Source organism: Engystomops pustulosus, chromosome 6 (genome assembly GCF_040894005.1).
Source record: "Engystomops pustulosus chromosome 6, aEngPut4.maternal, whole genome shotgun sequence".
Classification (NCBI taxonomy): domain Eukaryota; kingdom Metazoa; phylum Chordata; class Amphibia; order Anura; family Leptodactylidae; genus Engystomops; species Engystomops pustulosus.
Genome location: NC_092416.1, coordinates 177,960,962 through 177,979,099, shown reverse-complemented (window position 1 = coordinate 177,979,099; position 18,138 = coordinate 177,960,962). Strand labels below are relative to the sequence as shown.

Here is an 18,138-nt window from a genome sequence, read left to right as displayed (position 1 = left end):
TCCTCTCCTATATACCAGGACACCCCGTACCTCCTCTCCTATATACCAGGACACCCCGTACCTCCTCTCTTATATACCAGGACACCCGTACCTCCTCTCCTATATACCAGGACACCCCGTACCTCCTCTCCTATATACCAGGACACCCCGTACCTCCTCTCTTATATACCAGGACACCCAGTAGCTCCTCTCCTATATACCAGGACACCCAGTACCTCCTCTCCTATATACTAGGACACCGCGTACCTCCTCTCTTATATACCAGGACACCCCGTACCTCCTCTCCTATATACTAGGACACCCAGTACCTCCTCTCCTATATACTAGGACTCCCCGTACACCCTTGTGCAATGTCTGGGAATGGCTATAACTAAAATGTAGAGCAAATAAAAGGGTTCAGTTCCCTACAACACAATCCAAACACCCCGGATGTGGCGGATACTCACGTTTCCTGCGGTCGGTTCCTCTTCACCCGCCAGCATATACACGGATGTGGTTTTCCCTGCTCCATTGGGTCCTAATAGTCCCAGCACCTCACCTGGACGTGACAGACAAGTAAAGTTACCCCTGAGGTCACATCTCATGCACCAGGAGGAGAATCCTGAGGACTAAGGGGATAAATAGTGACGGATGTGCAAGCGTCAGGCGGCTGCAGCACAGCTCGTGTATTTGTCAGTCATTCCTGTAATGAGGATCTCATTTTTAGTAATGTCCCGGGTGACTTAGCGATCACATGACAAACCTTTTTTTACATGAAATGAGATATTTTTAGTTGCCGCTTTCTTCCTCTTCCTCAGCTGGAAGCAGCTCGTCCGCACCTGATACTCCTTGCGCAGGGCGTCCACGATAATCACTGGTTTCTTAAAGATACAGTAAAACATTACGTAAGAATTTTTGAAGGGGCGTGGCATTTGAAAGCAACACCCTATCTACAAAGCCCCACCCCCTGGGCAATCGGCAAACCTCTATATATCTGTCTTCCCATAGGTTTCTATCACAAGGGCTGTATAGCTGAGCAGGACCCCCCTATAGATTTATGGGAGGATCTACCATATACCTGGGGGAAGGGGAGTACAATGTATGAACCGTTACCTCCTCCTCATTTTTAGAAGCCAGTAGGGTTTCCACCCTCTCTCTTTCCGCCACGACGTCTTCCGGTCCCTCCAGCGCCTCAGGGTTTTTCTTTAATTTATTTTTTTGCCTGTAAGTTCTACATTAACAGGAAGAAATGAGGACGTAAATAATGCAGATTTATTACTGAGGGGGGCAGCGAATATTACTGGGGGGGGCAGCGAATATTACTGAGGGGGGCAGTGAATATTACTGAGGGGGGCAGATGTAGCCGAGCTGTATAGATTTGAGGCGCAGTATTGTTATGTATCTTTCATTTTCCTTGGTTTTTCTCATATAGTCGCACCTTCTCACACTCCCTGAAGGATTGTTTGTTCCATGTGCATGGAGACCTGTCAGAGAAGCGGGCTGATCTTTCATCTCCTATGTTATTAATCACCTGTGTTAGAAACACTCCTCGAGTTCATTACCATTATAAAAATGGCTGGAGTACGGTGGAGACTGGAAAGTAACCATGTATGAGTAACACCTAAATTGATTGTATGTAATGTATATCATCATTTATGATTCATGTATGACCTACTGTTTGATTGTTTTCTAACTTTTTCATGCATATTTTCCATGTGACAAGGACCGCCTTCCTGTTTTCGTCTTGTATTCTGGTTACCAATAAAGACAAATTATAAAAAAAAAAAAAAAAAAACGCTCTTTGAGGTTCAATTCAGAACTGATCCTAAATCATCTTACATGAGCGTTTCTACAGACACATAAGAGACACCCACTGACATAGAAGGAACCAGCCTGCAGGGAGTGTAAGAAGAAACTGCTACAAAAGCAAAATCTAGCAAATATTTTAGTAAAAACCTATTGGGAAAAGTATTTTTAGCCTATCATAAATGCAATTGTCCCAAAAGGTGTACATAACCTTTAAAGCCTCAGATCCGGACTTAAAGAGAACTACTAACCCATAGCCCCAGGCTAGACATACAAAAGTCCATCAAAGAGACCAGATTGGATTTGAGTTCTAGGTAAGTTTATAGTGGCCTATTGTCAGAGACGGTCTATAGAGACTGTTACATAATTCATCTTACATGAGTGTTTGTAACCACATAGATGCAGACAGATAAGGGACACCACTGAGACGTCAGGCTGCTTCTCTGACAGAGAACCAGCCTTCAGGGAGTAGAGAAACAGACTTGAGTTAAGTTTTAGGTAAGTTTATGGCAGAGTGGCTCTAGAGATTATTGTATAAATCATAAGTCATCTTATATGAGTGTTCCTAACCACTTAGGAGCGAACAGGAGAGAGACACCCACTGAGGTGTCAGGCTGCTTCTCTGACAGATGTCACATGGAACACCCCAGCCTGAAGGGAGTATGAGAAGAAGCATCTACAGAAGTAATCATCCGTGATGAGTAAAGATTCAGAATCATCTACAGTGTAGTGAGGCAGGTGCAGGGATACTTTTACAGCATGGCCTTTGCAGTAGAACATTTCAACTCATCACGGATGATTTCGTCTGTAGATGCTTCTTCTCACACTGCCATCAGGCTGGGGTGTTCCATGTGACATCTGTCAGAGAAGCAGCCTGACACCTTAGTGGGTGTCTCTTATTTGATTGCTCCTAAGTGGTTAGAAACACTCATATAAGATGACTCATGTTTTATTTCACTGTACATCTCCTATCTGTGTTATCCTAAGGTGTTGGAAATGCTCATCAAGGAAACTTAGGCAATACAGAACCTGAAAACTGGATCTCTCTTGATCGTCTTCTTTCCAAAGATCCATTCCAGGAACCACAGAATCCCAAAGAACAGGATGATTTGGAGAAGGACCTGAGAAGAAGATGTAGACCATGGAACCTGAGACAAGCTGTAGGAATGTGCAGTGCGAGGGTGTAGTATAGTGACTGCTGTGCAGTGGGATGAGGACCATCGTCCTCGCTGTCTGATAGATAAGACAACTGGACATGTACACATAAAATGTCCTGCCCTATGTAATCTCGGCGATGCAGAGGACTACCTACATACCCAACACACAAGTGTGTTTTCTATATGTCAGTGTATGTATGCCTCTGTGTGTTTGTGTATATATTTACTACGCCTATCATATGCACTACTACTCCTATCCTGTATATATGGGCACAGCACAGTACTACTACTCCTATCCTGTATATATGGGCACAGCACAGTACTACTACTCCTATCCTGTATATATGGGCACAGCACAGTACTACTACTCCTATCCTGTATATATGGGCACAGCACAGTACTACTACTCCTATCCTGTATATATGACCACAGCACAGTACTACTACTCCTATCCTGTATATATGGGCACAGTACTACTACTCCTATCCTGTATATATGACCACAGCACAGTACTACTACTCCTATCCTGTATATATGACCACAGCACAGTACTACTACTCCTATCCCGTATAAATGGGCACAGCACAGTACTACTACTCCTATCCTGTATATATGACCACAGCACAGTACTACTACTCCTATCCCGTATAAATGGGCACAGCACAGTACTACTACTCCTATCCTGTATATATGGGCACAGCACAGTACTACTACTCCTATACTGTATATATGGACACAGCACAGTACTACTACTCCTATCCTGTATATATGGGCACAGCACAGTACTACTACTCCTATCCTGTATATATGAGCACAGCACAGTACTAGTACTCCTATCCTGTATATATGGGCACAGCACAGTACTACTACTCCTATCCTGTATATATGGGCACAGCACAGTACTACTACTCCTATCCTGTACATATGTGTACAGCACAGTACTACTACTCCTATCCTGTATATATGGGCACAGCACAGTACTACTACTCCTATCCTGTATATATGAGCACAGCACAGCACTACTACTCCTATCCTGTATATATGAGCACAGCACAGTACTACTACTCCTATCCTGTATATATGGGCACAGCACAGTACTACTACTCCTATCCTGTATATATGGGCACAGCACAGTACTACTACTCCTATCCTGCGGCTCCTGGTGTCACCATTGTACACGCTTTACCATTGTTATTTACAGACGTGCAACCACAAAGATAACTGCCCTATACGGAACATTGGATGAAACCACAAGAACATGTAGAGAACGTGCCATCTCCATGCTGAGGTCCAGCAGAAGGACCTCTAGTGTTACCCGAGTACTCGCTTACTGGATAGATACTCACCATGATGACTATCAGGTATTCAAGGGGAGGATGTAAATAATCGTCAGGTTCGTAGATAGAATGTAACTGGAAAGACAAAGAATAATTTGCTGTGAAAATAGGTTGTGGCAGCAAAGTGTGAGCTCTACCAGAGGCGGTCAGTACACAGGACGCACTCACTGTATATAGCATGAGCCCTCCTATAGCGCTGCTCGGGAAGAAGAAAATGTACACCAGCTCCACGGCCAGCGCGTATTTGCTGATGAGGTCCGTGACAGCCATAGTTATGAAGGAAGTCTGAAAGACAGAAGAGACTCCAGAGATCAGTCACTTTATACATCACAGCAGTACAGTCAGCAGTATACAGGGGGCAGACAGCAGCATACAGAGGCAGTACATGCAACACCCCTGCCAACGTAAGGGTTAATCCGGTGCTGCCAAACTCAAATCCCTCTCCCTGCAAAAGGTCTGTGAGAGTGATCAGCTCACTGAGGGCCTCCAGTGTGGGATAGTGGTAATGCAGCTGTAAGTCTCCGCCTGTGAAGTAATGTTAACCGTTGCCTCTGAGTGATCCCTGGATCAGGCTGAATACCGCCAAGGGCGCCCCATCCTCCCTCACCAGGCATCCCTATCCACACACCAGGGTTGCCCCAGGGAGAACCAGTACATCAGCCTCTCCCTCCATGTTTGTTACAGACACCACCTGCTGGAGACCTGCCAGGCTGTAGGACAGTCCTCCGGTCCCCATACCAAGCACCGTGACACTAGCGTGCCTAGGCCGCAACCGCCAGCCACTCCGGTATTCTGGGCCCTGAAGGGGGCAGTCAGCAGTATACAGGGGCTGGCAGCAGTATACAGGGGCAGTCAGCAGTATACAAGGGCAGTGGGCAGTATACAGGGGCAGTATACAGGGTATACAGGGGCAGTCAGCAGTATACAGGGGCAGTCAGCAGTATACAAGGGCAGTGGGCAGTATACAGGGGCAGTCAGCAGTATACAGGGGCAGTCAGCAGTATACAGGGGCTGGCAGCAGTATACAAGGGCAGTGGGCAGTATACAGGGGCAGTATACAGGGTATACAGGGGCAGTCAGCAGTATACAGGGGCTGGCAGCAGTATACAGGGGCTGGCAGCAGTATACAGGGGCAGTATACAGGGTATACAGGGGCTGGCAGCAGTATACAGGGGCTGGCAGCAGTATACAGGGGCAGTATACAGGGTATACAGGGGCAGTATACAGGGTATACAGGGGCATCCAGCAGCCTCTGTATGATCCATAAGGTTGTTCTCATACACAGTCACATTAGACTATTGGTAGTAAACCCATTTACACTTAAATAACTGAGAAAGTGCACTTTGGACAATGTAATAACCGAACTACCAACCCACCCCTTCAAATAACAGAGGCAGAGGCTTGTTGTTGGGTGTATTTTAATGGCACATCCTTGTGGCAAACAGCTTGGCCAATTTAAGCCATCAGGTTTTATAAGGCACCAACGGTAGATATTATGTGCACACCTCCACCAGGAGCGGTATGCCCAGCCACAAGGAGGGCAGTATACTCCTATACACGCGGGTGTACACTCCAGACCCCCCCAGAGTCCCCCTCCACAGTCTCCTACATGACATATTCACATAACGGAGGATTACTTACTATTACAAAGAATAAGGACCAGCTGTCATAATGGGTCTTACTATTCCGAAAGAGGAAAGCAAATATATAAACGTAGAAAACCATTGCTGCACTATAACCCAATATACCGGTGACCTGCAAAGACACAACATGTGAGAATATAACAAATAGTCTGAAATAAAAAATAATTACCTATCCTGTACTGATCCTGAGTTACATCCTGTATTATACTCCAGAGCTGCACTCACTATTCTGCTGCTGGTGCAGTCACTGTGTACATACATGACATTACTTATCCTGTACTGATCCTGAGTTACATCCTGTATTATACACCAGAGCTCCACTCACTATTCTGCTGCTGGTGCAGTCACTGTGTACATACATGACATTACTTATCCTGTACTGATCCTGAGTTACATCCTGTATTATACACCAGAGCTCCACTCACTATTCTGCTGCTGGTGCAGTCACTGTGTACATACATGACATTACTTATCCTGTACTGATCCTGAGTTACATCCCGTATTATACTCCAGAGCTGCACTCACTATTCTGCTGCTGGTGCAGTCACTGTGTACATACATGACATTACTTATCCTGTACTGATCCTGAGTTACATCCTGTATTATACCCAGAGCTGCACCCACTATTCTGCTGCTGGTGCAGTCACTGTGTACATACATGACATTACTTATCCTGTACTGATCCTGAGTTACATCCTGTATTATACTCCAGAGCTGCACTCACTATTCTGCTGCTGGTGCAGTCACTGTGTACATACATGACATTACTTATCCTGTACTGATCCTGAGTTACATCCTGTATTATACACCAGAGCTGCACTCACTATTCTGCTGCTGGTGCAGTCACTGTGTACATACATGACATTACTTATCCTGTACTGATCCTGAGTTACATCCCGTATTATACTCCAGAGCTGCACTCACTATTCTGCTGCTGGTGCAGTCACTGTGTACATACATGACATTACTTATCCTGTACTGATCCTGAGTTACATCCTGTATTATACCCAGAGCTGCACCCACTATTCTGCTGCTGGTGCAGTCACTGTGTACATACATGACATTACTTATCCTGTACTGATCCTGAGTTACATCCTGTATTATACTCCAGAGCTGCACTCACTATTCTGCTGCTGGTGCAGTCACTGTGTACATACATGACATTACTTATCCTGTACTGATCCTGAGTTACATCCTGTATTATACACCAGAGCTGCACTCACTATTCTGCTGCTGGTGCAGTCACTGTGTACATACATGACATTACTTATCCTGTACTGATCCTGAGTTACATCCCGTATTATACTCCAGAGCTGCACTCACTATTCTGCTGCTGGTGCAGTCACTGTGTACATACATGACATTACTTATCCTGTACTGATCCTGAGTTACATCCTGTATTATACCCAGAGCTGCACCCACTATTCTGCTGCTGGTGCAGTCACTGTGTACATACATGACATTACTTATCCTGTACTGATCCTGAGTTACATCCTGTATTATACTCCAGAGCTGCACTCACTATTCTGCTGCTGGTGCAGTCACTGTGTACATACATGACATTACTTATCCTGTACTGATCCTGAGTTACATCCTGTATTATACACCAGAGCTGCACTCACTATTCTGCTGCTGGTGCAGTCACTGTGTACATACATGACATTACTTATCCTGTACTGATCCTGAGTTACATCCCGTATTATACTCCAGAGCTGCACTCACTATTCTGCTGCTGGTGCAGTCACTGTGTACATACATGACATTACTTATCCTGTACTGATCCTGAGTTACATCCTGTATTATACCCAGAGCTGCACCCACTATTCTGCTGCTGGTGCAGTCACTGTGTACATACATGACATTACTTATCCTGTACTGATCCTGAGTTACATCCTGTAAATCTTTTATTTTATATAAAAGTGAAAAACATAACAATAATAAACATAAATAAAGCCATAACTTCTGGCAAAAGAATTACAAAAGAACAAATATAAACGAAAATAAACTTACAAAACCTCCTGGCCCAGCCACACACACACCACACACTCAGCATGAAAACAGACAAAACCTTCACCCAGTCCCACCACCTAAATTTTTTTTTTTTTTTTTTTTTTTTTTTATATCAAAATACACATAAATAAATAAACAAAAAATAAACACAGAAATAACAATGAATATAACGGAAATAACATTAATAACAATAAATAACATAAAATATAACTAACTAAATCCCACGCCCATCACCCTCCCCCCCCCAGACACTGGTCTAACGTCCAAAGTCCGCGCTATATAGTCCAGACCAGTGCCCAGGATCGTATAGTCCAAGTCCCGTCCACCCCCCTCCCAACCTAACACCCTAACATCAATACCCCAAAACCAACCAACCTATATACACACAAGAACTATAACTACATAAATACACACTGTACACAAAATACAAACACATTAAACATATCAACATATATCAAAACCACATAAAGCCCAGGTTCGGCGCCTGCAAGCCGCTACATCACTATAACCTCAGATACAAAACAAAAATCTACAGTGTCAGCTTCAGCCCAACACCAGGAGAGGAGATGACAGACTAAGGGACACTAAAGGAGAACCCCCTCCAAAGGAGAGAGGCCCTCCCCGTGCCCAGCCCCTCATACTCCAGAGAGCGCACCTTCACCAGGTCACCCAGAATGTTCCTAACCACCTCATCCACTGGGAGGATTTTACGCTGCGTCGACACTAAACACCGTGCATTCCACGTGTGGTACCTGACCACTAGACTGACTAGGAATAACGTGCAGCGGTTCTGGCCACCCAGGCCTCTGAATGCTCCATAGGCCCACTCCGCATAGGAGAGACCGGCCAACCCGGGCCAATGGATGGAAGCGCCCACCCGGTTGTACACCTCTGTGTTAAAGGGGCACTGAAGCAGGAAGTGGTCCATGCTCTCCAGCAGGCCACCGCACTCCTCCCGGGGACAACCCCTTTCCTCAGAGCTCCTACACTTCAGATTGTCCCTCACACACAGCTTTCCATGGAAGCAGCGCCAAGTCACGTCCCAAAACTTCAAGGGGATCCGGATAGAATTCAATAAACTCAAACCCACCCCCAGATCCCGACTTGGGCAATCCCTGAGGGCCAGAGGCTTCTGGAAATGGGTCAACAGAACCCTCTTGTCAAGGAGTTTCCTCGACATGGTCCTGATCTCCCACATTCCCAGACCCCACCGGCGAATCACCTTCAGAACCGGGGTAGCGTAAGCCGGAAGATGCCCATGTGGTGTACGGAGATCCTTCACTTGCCCTCCTGTCTCCCATTCCTGGAAGAAAGGCCTAAACCATCCCCTGCAGGAGTATACCCACGGAGGAGCCCTCTCTTTCCAGAGGTTTGCTACATTGATCTTAAGAAAGGTATTCACTAGGAACACCACAGGGTTGACCATACACAACCCTCCTTGTCTCCTCGTGCGGTAAGTAACCTCCCTCTTGATTAGGTTCAGCCTATTCCCCCATAACAGCTGGAAGAACAGACTGTAGACCCGAGTCCAGAGGGGTTCTGGCAACATGCACACACTGCCCAGATAAATCAGCAATGGGAGCAGGTAAGTTTTGATCAGGTTAACCCTTTCTCTGAGGGTCAAAGACCAACCCTTCCACTGGTCCACCCTCTGAGCGGCGATCTTAAGCCTGCCATCCCAGTTTTGCATGGGGTAATCCCCCTGGCCAAATTCGATGCCGAGAACTTTGGCAGAGTCCTGGGGCCCTGGAAGAGTGTCCGGGAGATCAAAGCCTGGACCTCCCTCTCCCAGCCAGAGACTCTCACACTTATCCCGGTTGATCTTGGACCCAGAAGCCTCTGAGTAGCGGTCAACCTCTGACATCACCCATTGCGCCTCCCCTCTCGAGGACACAAAAACGGTGACATCATCGGCATACGCTACCACCCTTAGAGTGGCTTCCGGTGCCGCCTGGTCCATCCCGACTCCCACCAACGGCCCACGATCAACCCTCCTAAGGAATGGGTCAATCGCGAACACGTATAAAAGTGGGCTCAGAGGACAACCCTGGCGAACACCAGACCCAACCTCAAAAGAGCGGCCAATCCAACCGTTCACAAGCGGGAAACTCTCTGCCCCTGCGTACAAAACTTTTAGCCAATTGACAAACTCCCCCGGCAGGCCATACCTCAGAAGGACAGACCAGAGGTACTCGTGGTTAACCCGATCAAACGCTTTTGCCTGATCCAAGGACAGCAAGTACCCCTTCCAGTTACCAGCCCTGCCCTGCTCCACTGCCTCCCGAACACAAAGCACAGCACTAAATGTACTGCGGCCTGGAACAGAGCAGTGCTGGGTCCCCGAAAGGAGCCGGGGCGCAAACTGCACCAGCCGATTAAACAGCACCTTTGCCAAAACCTTTCTGTCCGTATTGAGAAGCGCTATGGGACGCCAGTTCTCAATACGAGATCGGTCCTTACCCTTTGACAGGATGATCAGGGCAGACCTCCTCATTGACTTCGGCAGAGCGCCCGAGGAAAGACACTCATTGAATACCTCAGTCAAGAGGGGAACCAAGGCGTCCTTAAAGGTCTTATAAAACTCAGATGTTAAGCCATCCGGACCCGGCGATTTCTTGAGGGCGAGCCCTTCAATCGCCAGGCTGACTTCCTCTTCCCTGATCATCTCTGTCAAAACATCAAGAGAGGGGTCTTCTCCCGGCTCAGGGACAGCTTCAGCCAGGAAATCCGACATCACATCCCGATCTAGATCCTTCCTGCCCAAGAGGTGTGAGTAGAAGGATCTGACGACCTCCAGAATCCCTGATCTGGACCTTTTCAGGGATCCCGTACTGTCAACCAGTCCCGTGACAACTTTACCATTCACTGACATCTTGCAGTTTCTGTAAGGGTCGGGCGAGCGGTATTTCCCGTAATCCCTCTCAAAAACCAAAGATGCGTGTCTATCGTACTGACACCTCTTCAGCAAGGATTTCACTCTGGAGATGTCCTCACGACTACCTCCAGTCGAGACGAGATGCTCGAGTTTCCTCCTCAGGCCCTGATACAGGCGGTACCTGTCCAGGCTCCTGAGGCTCGAGAGCCGGCGGAAGAATCTCGCCACCCTTTTCTTGAGCATCTCCCACCACTCTGACTTACTGCTACAAAGGCCCAGCAATGGTACCTGGCTCTGAAGAAAGTCCTCAAAGGATTGTCTTATCTCCGCTTCCTCCAGGAGAGACGAATTGAGCTTCCAGTAGCCTCTTCCCATCCGGGGGGTCTCTGTAACATTCAGAGAAAACAAAATTAGACAGTGATCGGAGAACTCCACCTCAACAACGGACACTGCTGAAGAGATGGCTTCCTCCTTTAAATAAAACCTGTCTATTCTAGACCTACAGCTACCCCTATAATATGTGAACCCCGCGTGGCCTGGGGTGTGCCGGATGTGGACATCCACCAGGCGAGCCTCACTAGCTATGCTATTAAGAGCGACGCTATCATAAGTCAGCTTGTCTCTGGAACCTCCCCTATCCTGGGACCTCGTGACAGCATTGAAGTCCCCTCCAAAGACCACCTGCCGACTTGTAAAAAGGTAGGGCTTGATCCTCATAAAGAGACACTTCCTGTCCCACTTGGACTGGGGACCATAGATGTTAATTAGGCGAAGTTCTTGTCCCTTCATGAGGACATCCAGGATCAGGCACCTCCCCATTTCTAACTCAATAACTCGTCGGCATTCTACCGGTGCGGTAAAAAGGACCGCCACTCCGCTATACGGCTCGGCCGCAAGAGACCAATAGGAAGGCCCGTGTCTCCATTCCCTCTTAGCTTTAAACACGGCCGCCAAATCTGGCAGCCTGGTCTCCTGCAAAAATAAAATGTCGGCTTCAACACGGCCGAGAAAATCAAAGGCCGCAAATCTAGCCGCATCAGACTTAATGCTGGCGACATTAATGGACGCCAGCGTCAACGGAGTGGGTGCCGCCATCATGAGTGATTGAGTTAGACGGCTTTTTTCTTTCCATTTCCCTTCCCCCGACTCTCCTCTGAAGATGATGCCTTTTCCCTTTTACCATCAGAATTGGGGCAACTTCTTTTTAACGAAATTGAGGTGTCCATGTTATTACTGGCCCCCAAGGACCCACCCGGACCACCCTCTCCTTCGTCCTTGTCTCCTGACTCTGAGTCAGTCTCCCACTCTGAGGACCCAGCATCCCCAGAGGATAGAGACTCGGCGCCCCCTGCAGGCTGCTCCGCCGCCACCTCCAGAACCCCACCCTCAGCCTCTCCTTCCGAGGAGGCGATCTCATCGAGGGTGAGGAACCGGTTGGAAAGCTCAACCAGAGGGGAGGAAGTTTTCCCTTCCTTAGGTACCTTAGATACGCCGCGTTTTTTCTTTTTCTGCTTGCGCTTATTTTCTAGCCAAATCCTGTTATCCTCATCCATACTCTCATAATGGGAGGACGTGGAGGACATGGCACCTTTCTCGCGCTCCATCCTCCTGACCTCCTCATCCAACTCATCATCCCTCAGGGCCTCAGTAGCATGACCAGCCTCTGAGGAAGGACCAAGGGTCACCCCAGCAACCTGAGGTTTCCCCAGTTCTCTCCCTTTTTGTCTGGCTTCAAGCCGCCTCAACTGAGAAGGTGACTTATTCTTACTTTTCTTCACAGGCCCCTCAGCTCCTCCACCTCTGCTGGTACCTTCCCCAGCAGAAGCAACCTCATGGCTCTCCTCCACTGGGGTCACAACCGCATTGGCAAAGGAGCGAGGACAACGGCTGAAAGGGTGACCGAGCTCACCACACAGGTTACACCTAATGTCCTTACAGGATGCAGCGAGATGACCTAGCCCACCACACAAAGCGCACTTCTGCACTTGGCAGCTGGCGCTAAAGTGGGTGGGGTCACCGCACCTGTGACAGACCTTCGGCTGCCCCTGGTAGAAAATCAGGATTCTGTCCCGCCCAAGAAAGGCTGAAGAAGGAATGTGGGCGACTGTGCCGCCTGAACACTTCAACTTCATCATGAAGGTCCAGGCCCCAGACCAAATGCCAAATTCATCGCGGTTTTTCTGAGGTACCTGAACTACTTCGCCATAACGACTTAGCCACGTCATGATGTCCATGCAAGAAAGTGACTCGTTACGGGTCAAAACGGTCACTCTCTTGACTGCGTTTTGGCGAGACACTGCTTGCACAGCAAAGTCTCGCCATGCGGGCTCGTTCTTTGCCAGCTCATAATTCGACCAGAAGAGCTCTAAGCCCTCCGGCCGAAGAAAGCTGACATCGAACTCCGGAGTACCATAAGGATGTATCAGGGCAAAGATGTCACTAGCCCTGAAGTTCATCTTCAGGAGGAGCTCCACCACCCTTGACCTGGGTGGGCATGCGTCACTGCCCCTCCAGCGAAGACGAACCACATTCCTACGGGCAGCTCCGGGCCCGGTTGTGGGTAAAGACCATACAGTCTCTCCCCCCCTTTTCTCTTGGAAGGCTGCCAGGCCATGCCTGTCTGTCCAGAAGGACAGATCAACATCTCTCCCCTCTACATTGATTGACTTTTCCCCTCTCCTGAGAGCCTCCAGAAGACGCCTTTGCAAAACGCTATTCCCAGAGCCAGGAGACAAGGAGTTAACCCCACTTGCCCCAGCGGTGACACTCGCATAGCTCCTTATGGGAGCGGCCACCACTGGGGGTGCAGATGGTCCAGCACGCACACCAGGATCACCCCCCTCAGCACCATTCACCACCCCAACATTCACCACACTATGTACAATACTGCCTCGCTTCCTTGCATCACTCACACCAGCTGGGCCAGGAGGACCTGGGGTTGCCTCGGCGTCACTGGACACTGGGGGTAGAGCCACCTCCATAGCTGATACAGCCTGAGAAGAGGCAGCTCCAACCCCGATCTTACTTGTGCCCTCTGCCTCATTGGCATTAACCCCTTGTTGACCAGCTGTTTTAATGTTTGAGCACCGCTGCTCGCTAGATGCATGAGGTCTCTTTTCTTTATGAAGTCCGGACAGTCTCTTGTTACCATCTCCTGGGTCAGATGATCCAATGCAAAATAATATTTTTCCTGCACCCTTTCCTGCAGGCTGCACAGGACGCTTGGGAGGCGCCGCACTACAAGCCCCAGCAGCCCCATCACACTGCCGCTGCTTACCGGAGCAAGCAACAGCCACAGCGCTAGGGGCCACAGGAGCCACCGCCACTGCCCCTGGCACAGGGCCACCCCCCCCTCCCACTGGGGGGCAGCGCACAGTACCAGGACCTGCTGGATCGCCCTCACTGTCCGGCCTTTCAGCCGATGCCTTCCCTGCACCATCCTTGCTACTACAAACAAGGCTGGTGCTCTGCGCCATGGTGGAACGTGGCTTTGCAATCTCCCCGCACCCTTGCACCGAGTCCACTGCAGGATTCGTGCTGGGCTGGGCAACGGGGCCTACACGACAGGCTGGCACTGCTGCCCGCCCGGAGGGAACAGGGAGGGGACGAAACACCAGATTCACCTCCTGAGACGCCTTGGTCTTCTTGGCTCTCTTCTTTCTCTTTAGGTCGTCATCCGGGATCTCATCGCCGAAGGAGAAGTTTTGGAGGTGAACTGGGGACTCAAGCTGACGGATCTGAGCCATTAGCGCCCCCCCCTGGCCGCTGTCATCACTTTCCTCCTCCAGGTTGGCAGAGCCGCAGCCTGATGGTAATGGCGCTTGCTCTGCAGGCAGCCTGTCGTGCGAGGCCTGCTGGTGTTGGTGCAGGCCACCAGACGGACACGGCAGGTCTTCCTCATCCTCCTCATCATCGCCATCGCCTTCATCCGCCTGGATCTGAAGCCCCTTCAGCTTTCTCAGCTTCTCCTGGCGCATCTCCTCAAATCTGGCGTCATTGTCCAACTTTTCCCTGAACGGACCGCTGTGCTCCCGGATCAACCGTCGTTTTTCCTGCAGAGCGGTGACCTCGGCTTTAAGTCTGTCAATGGTGTTAAGATGATCAGACTTTTTCTTCTGTGTAGCCACCCCCGCTAGGGCCAAGGTCTCCCTTATCTCCTCCTGGAGCCTATTCATCGCCTTGCCAGCTTCCTCGTACTCACGGAGGTGCTCAGCAATCCGGGAGCCATAGATGCTAGCAGACTCCCGGGCCTTTAGGTGTCCCCATGCTTTTTGCACACCTCCGTGAGCACCCAGCTTTCCAGCTGAACCACCCAACTTTCCCGCACAGTCACTCAGCTTTCCAGGAGGAGCACTCAGGCTGATGTTACTTGCCTTGATCTTCTGTGTTCCGGAGACCTTGCGGCTTCCCTGGGTCTTGGGGGTGGCAGCCGAGGTCACATCGCTGCGTCCTTGGGTTCGGGCAGATCTTCTCACCCCCTCCATGTTGGCCGGTATCTGGCTTTTCCTGCCCCCCGCCGGCCTGGTCCGGGAGGCAGAAGCCTGGGATTTTCCTGGCTCACTCATCCCAGAAACCTACTCCCTCCCTGGGGAGGAGAGAGCAGGCCTGGGTGGATTGATCTTCCACCAGGTGGTGCAGGAGCTCAGTCACAGACAACCACACCCGTCAGCAGTTCACAGCGGAATGAGTCAGCACGAACTATTCTGCTGCTGGTGCAGTCACTGTGTACATACATGACATTACTTATCCTGTACTGATCCAGAGTTACATCCTGTATTATAATCCAGAGCTGCACTCACTATTCTGCTGCCGGTGCAGTCACTGTGTACATACATGACATTACTTATCCTGTACTGATCCTGAGTTACATCCTGTGTTATACCCCAGAGCTGCACTCACTATTCTGCTGCTGGTGCAGTCACTGTGTACATACATGACATTACTTATCCTGTACTGATCCTGAGTTATATCCTGTATTATACTCCAGAGCTGCACTCACTATTCTGCTGCCGGTGCAGTCACTGTGTACATACATGACATTACTTATCCTGTACTGATCCTGAGTTACATCCTGTGTTATACCCCAGAGCTGCACTCACTATTCTGCTGCTGGTGCAGTCACTGTGTACATACATGACATTACTTATCCTGTACTGATCCTGAGTTACATCCTGTATTATACCCCAGAGCTGCACTCACTATTCTGCTTTCTAGTATTACTCACCAGTAGCATCACTGCACCAAATGGTAACATAAAGTACTGGGTGAAGGCAAAGTATAGCGCTGTCAGCAGGTAGAGGAGGAGGCAGTAGAAGGTGATGTCCACTAATCCTTGTCCTATCCAGTATGCGGAGGAGAAGAGGCCTGATAACCGGAGCTGGCACCGGGCTTTGATCTGTAATTGGTGAGGCTCATGAGGACCTGGCAGTGTATGTGGCCGGCAGTGGGTGCGGTAGGTACTTACCATAGTGTCACTGATGCTGCTCATGGCAAAGTGAGGGGAGAGACTGGCAGAGAACATGGTGTAAATAAGGATCATAGCGATCTGCATTGAATACTCCTCATTTTTATCATCCTGCAAAAAAGGGGCGGAGACACTAAATATTCAGACAGCGAATAACCCAGCTTTTTCCTAAAACAGCGAAAATAATAGAGGAATTCTGTGTTTCCCCATCACATACATGTATTAAGGGATCGTTCCAGACACGGATGACGTCCGCAGACTTGGACATCTTGAGGAAGGCGTTGCTGATGATGTTCACCAGTGCAGGGAGGACATTATGTGCTCGGGTGTTTCCAAAAATGTGGAAGCTGTAACCCTACAAAAATAATAATGCGAAATATATGTCCGGTCATATGAACCCTGTGCGAATTCTAGGATGGAAGGGGCCGTATAACCCCTCCCAGAATGTAATCATCAACAGCTGTTATGGAGGTGGTCACACTTTCTGATGATCAATCAACCTACTTCATCCCTTAGTAACCAACCTGTTTTAATCCAAGATATCCAAGCATCTTTTCTCTGCTCCCCCCTTTCAAATGCCTCAACTTTTGAAATTTTCAGTCACTATAGATGGGGGAGGGGTTGTTTTTTTGTTGCAAAGGGGTAAATAAAATACACAAATGAAGTTCATTCTTACTTTTAAAGTTTTGTATGATGAAAACATTCACATAACATTTGTCATCACATTCCAACATTTCCTCCCTACGGGGCTGTGTCTGGGCTTGTTTTTTGTGGGACAAGTTAAATTTTTAGATTTTGTTTAGTTTTTTTATTGCTCTTTATTCTGTTTTTCGGCACAGTAGTTGAAAACCTTAGTTAACTTTTACTTAGACTATGGGGACCAAACACATATGCTACATATCAAGGGTAGAGGGTGAGGAGGTGGGGATTCGGGAAAGTGAGAGGAAAAGCTGGATCTCTAAGAGCAGCACTGAGCCTGCAGCGTTTTGTAGGTTGTTCCTGTCACATACGGTCTGGTCCGGGAATGGGAGAATAAGTACAAAACATTTGCATCAGAGTTATGGGAGAATGCTTCACCTATAAGCCTGTGTGTGGGAGACCTTGGAAGGATAGGGACCAGACGATTAAGCTAAAGTATTATACATAGTCAGTATTACTGATCGGCCACCTATTATACCTTTCCTCTAGCAGGCTCTAATAGTCAGTATTACTGATCGGCCACCTATTATACCTTGCCTCTGGCAGGCTCTAATAGTCAGTATTACTGATCGGCCACCTATTATACCTTTCCTCTGGCAGGCTCTAATAGTCAGTATTACTGATCGGCCACCTATTATACCTTTCCTCTGGCAGGCTCTAATAGTCAGCATTACTGATCGGCCACCAATTATACCTTGCCTCTGGCAGGCTCTTATAGTCAGTATTACTGATCGGCCACCTATTATACCTTGCCTCTGGCAGGCTCTAATAGTCAGTATTACTGATCGGCCAACTATTATACCTTGCCTCTGGCAGGCTCTAATAGTCAGTATTACTGATCTGCCACCTATTATACCTTGCCTCTGGCAGGCTCTAATAGTCAGTATTAATGATTGGCTCCCTATCATACCTTGGCTCCGGCAGGCTCTAATAGTCAGTATTACTGATCGGCCACCTATTATACCTTGCCTCTGGCAGGCTCTAATAGTCAGTATTACTGATCGGCCACCTATTATACCTTGCCTCTGGCAGGCTCTAATAGTCAGTATTACTGATCTGTCACCTATTATACCTTGCCTCTGGCAGGCTCTAATAGTCAGTATTACTGATCGGCCACCTATTATACCTTGCCTCTGGCAGGCTCTAATAGTCAGTATTACTGATCGGC

The 18,138-nt window shown here is 48.6% G+C and overlaps 1 protein-coding gene across 4 annotated transcripts in view; it reads right to left on the bottom strand.

The window, feature by feature from the left end:
- LOC140065086 (ATP-binding cassette sub-family A member 9-like) overlaps positions 1 to 18,138 on the bottom strand; it is a 103,946-nt gene that overhangs the window by 26,626 nt on the left and 59,182 nt on the right. For 3 of the 4 annotated variants that reach the window (XM_072112570.1, XM_072112573.1, XM_072112569.1), the window contains 10 exons: positions 16,489 to 16,626; positions 16,272 to 16,382; positions 16,032 to 16,202; positions 5,921 to 6,034; positions 4,448 to 4,564; positions 4,289 to 4,354; positions 2,815 to 2,906; positions 1,093 to 1,210; positions 743 to 860; positions 447 to 538 (listed from right to left, as the gene is read on the bottom strand). In XM_072112570.1, the coding sequence (XP_071968671.1) occupies positions 447 to 538; positions 743 to 860; positions 1,093 to 1,210; positions 2,815 to 2,906; positions 4,289 to 4,354; positions 4,448 to 4,564; positions 5,921 to 6,034; positions 16,032 to 16,202; positions 16,272 to 16,382; positions 16,489 to 16,626 (1,137 nt within the window). The remainder of the gene's footprint in view (positions 1 to 446; positions 539 to 742; positions 861 to 1,092; positions 1,211 to 2,814; positions 2,907 to 4,288; positions 4,355 to 4,447; positions 4,565 to 5,920; positions 6,035 to 16,031; positions 16,203 to 16,271; positions 16,383 to 16,488; positions 16,627 to 18,138) is intronic. The other variant, XM_072112572.1, reaches the window with a different exon arrangement.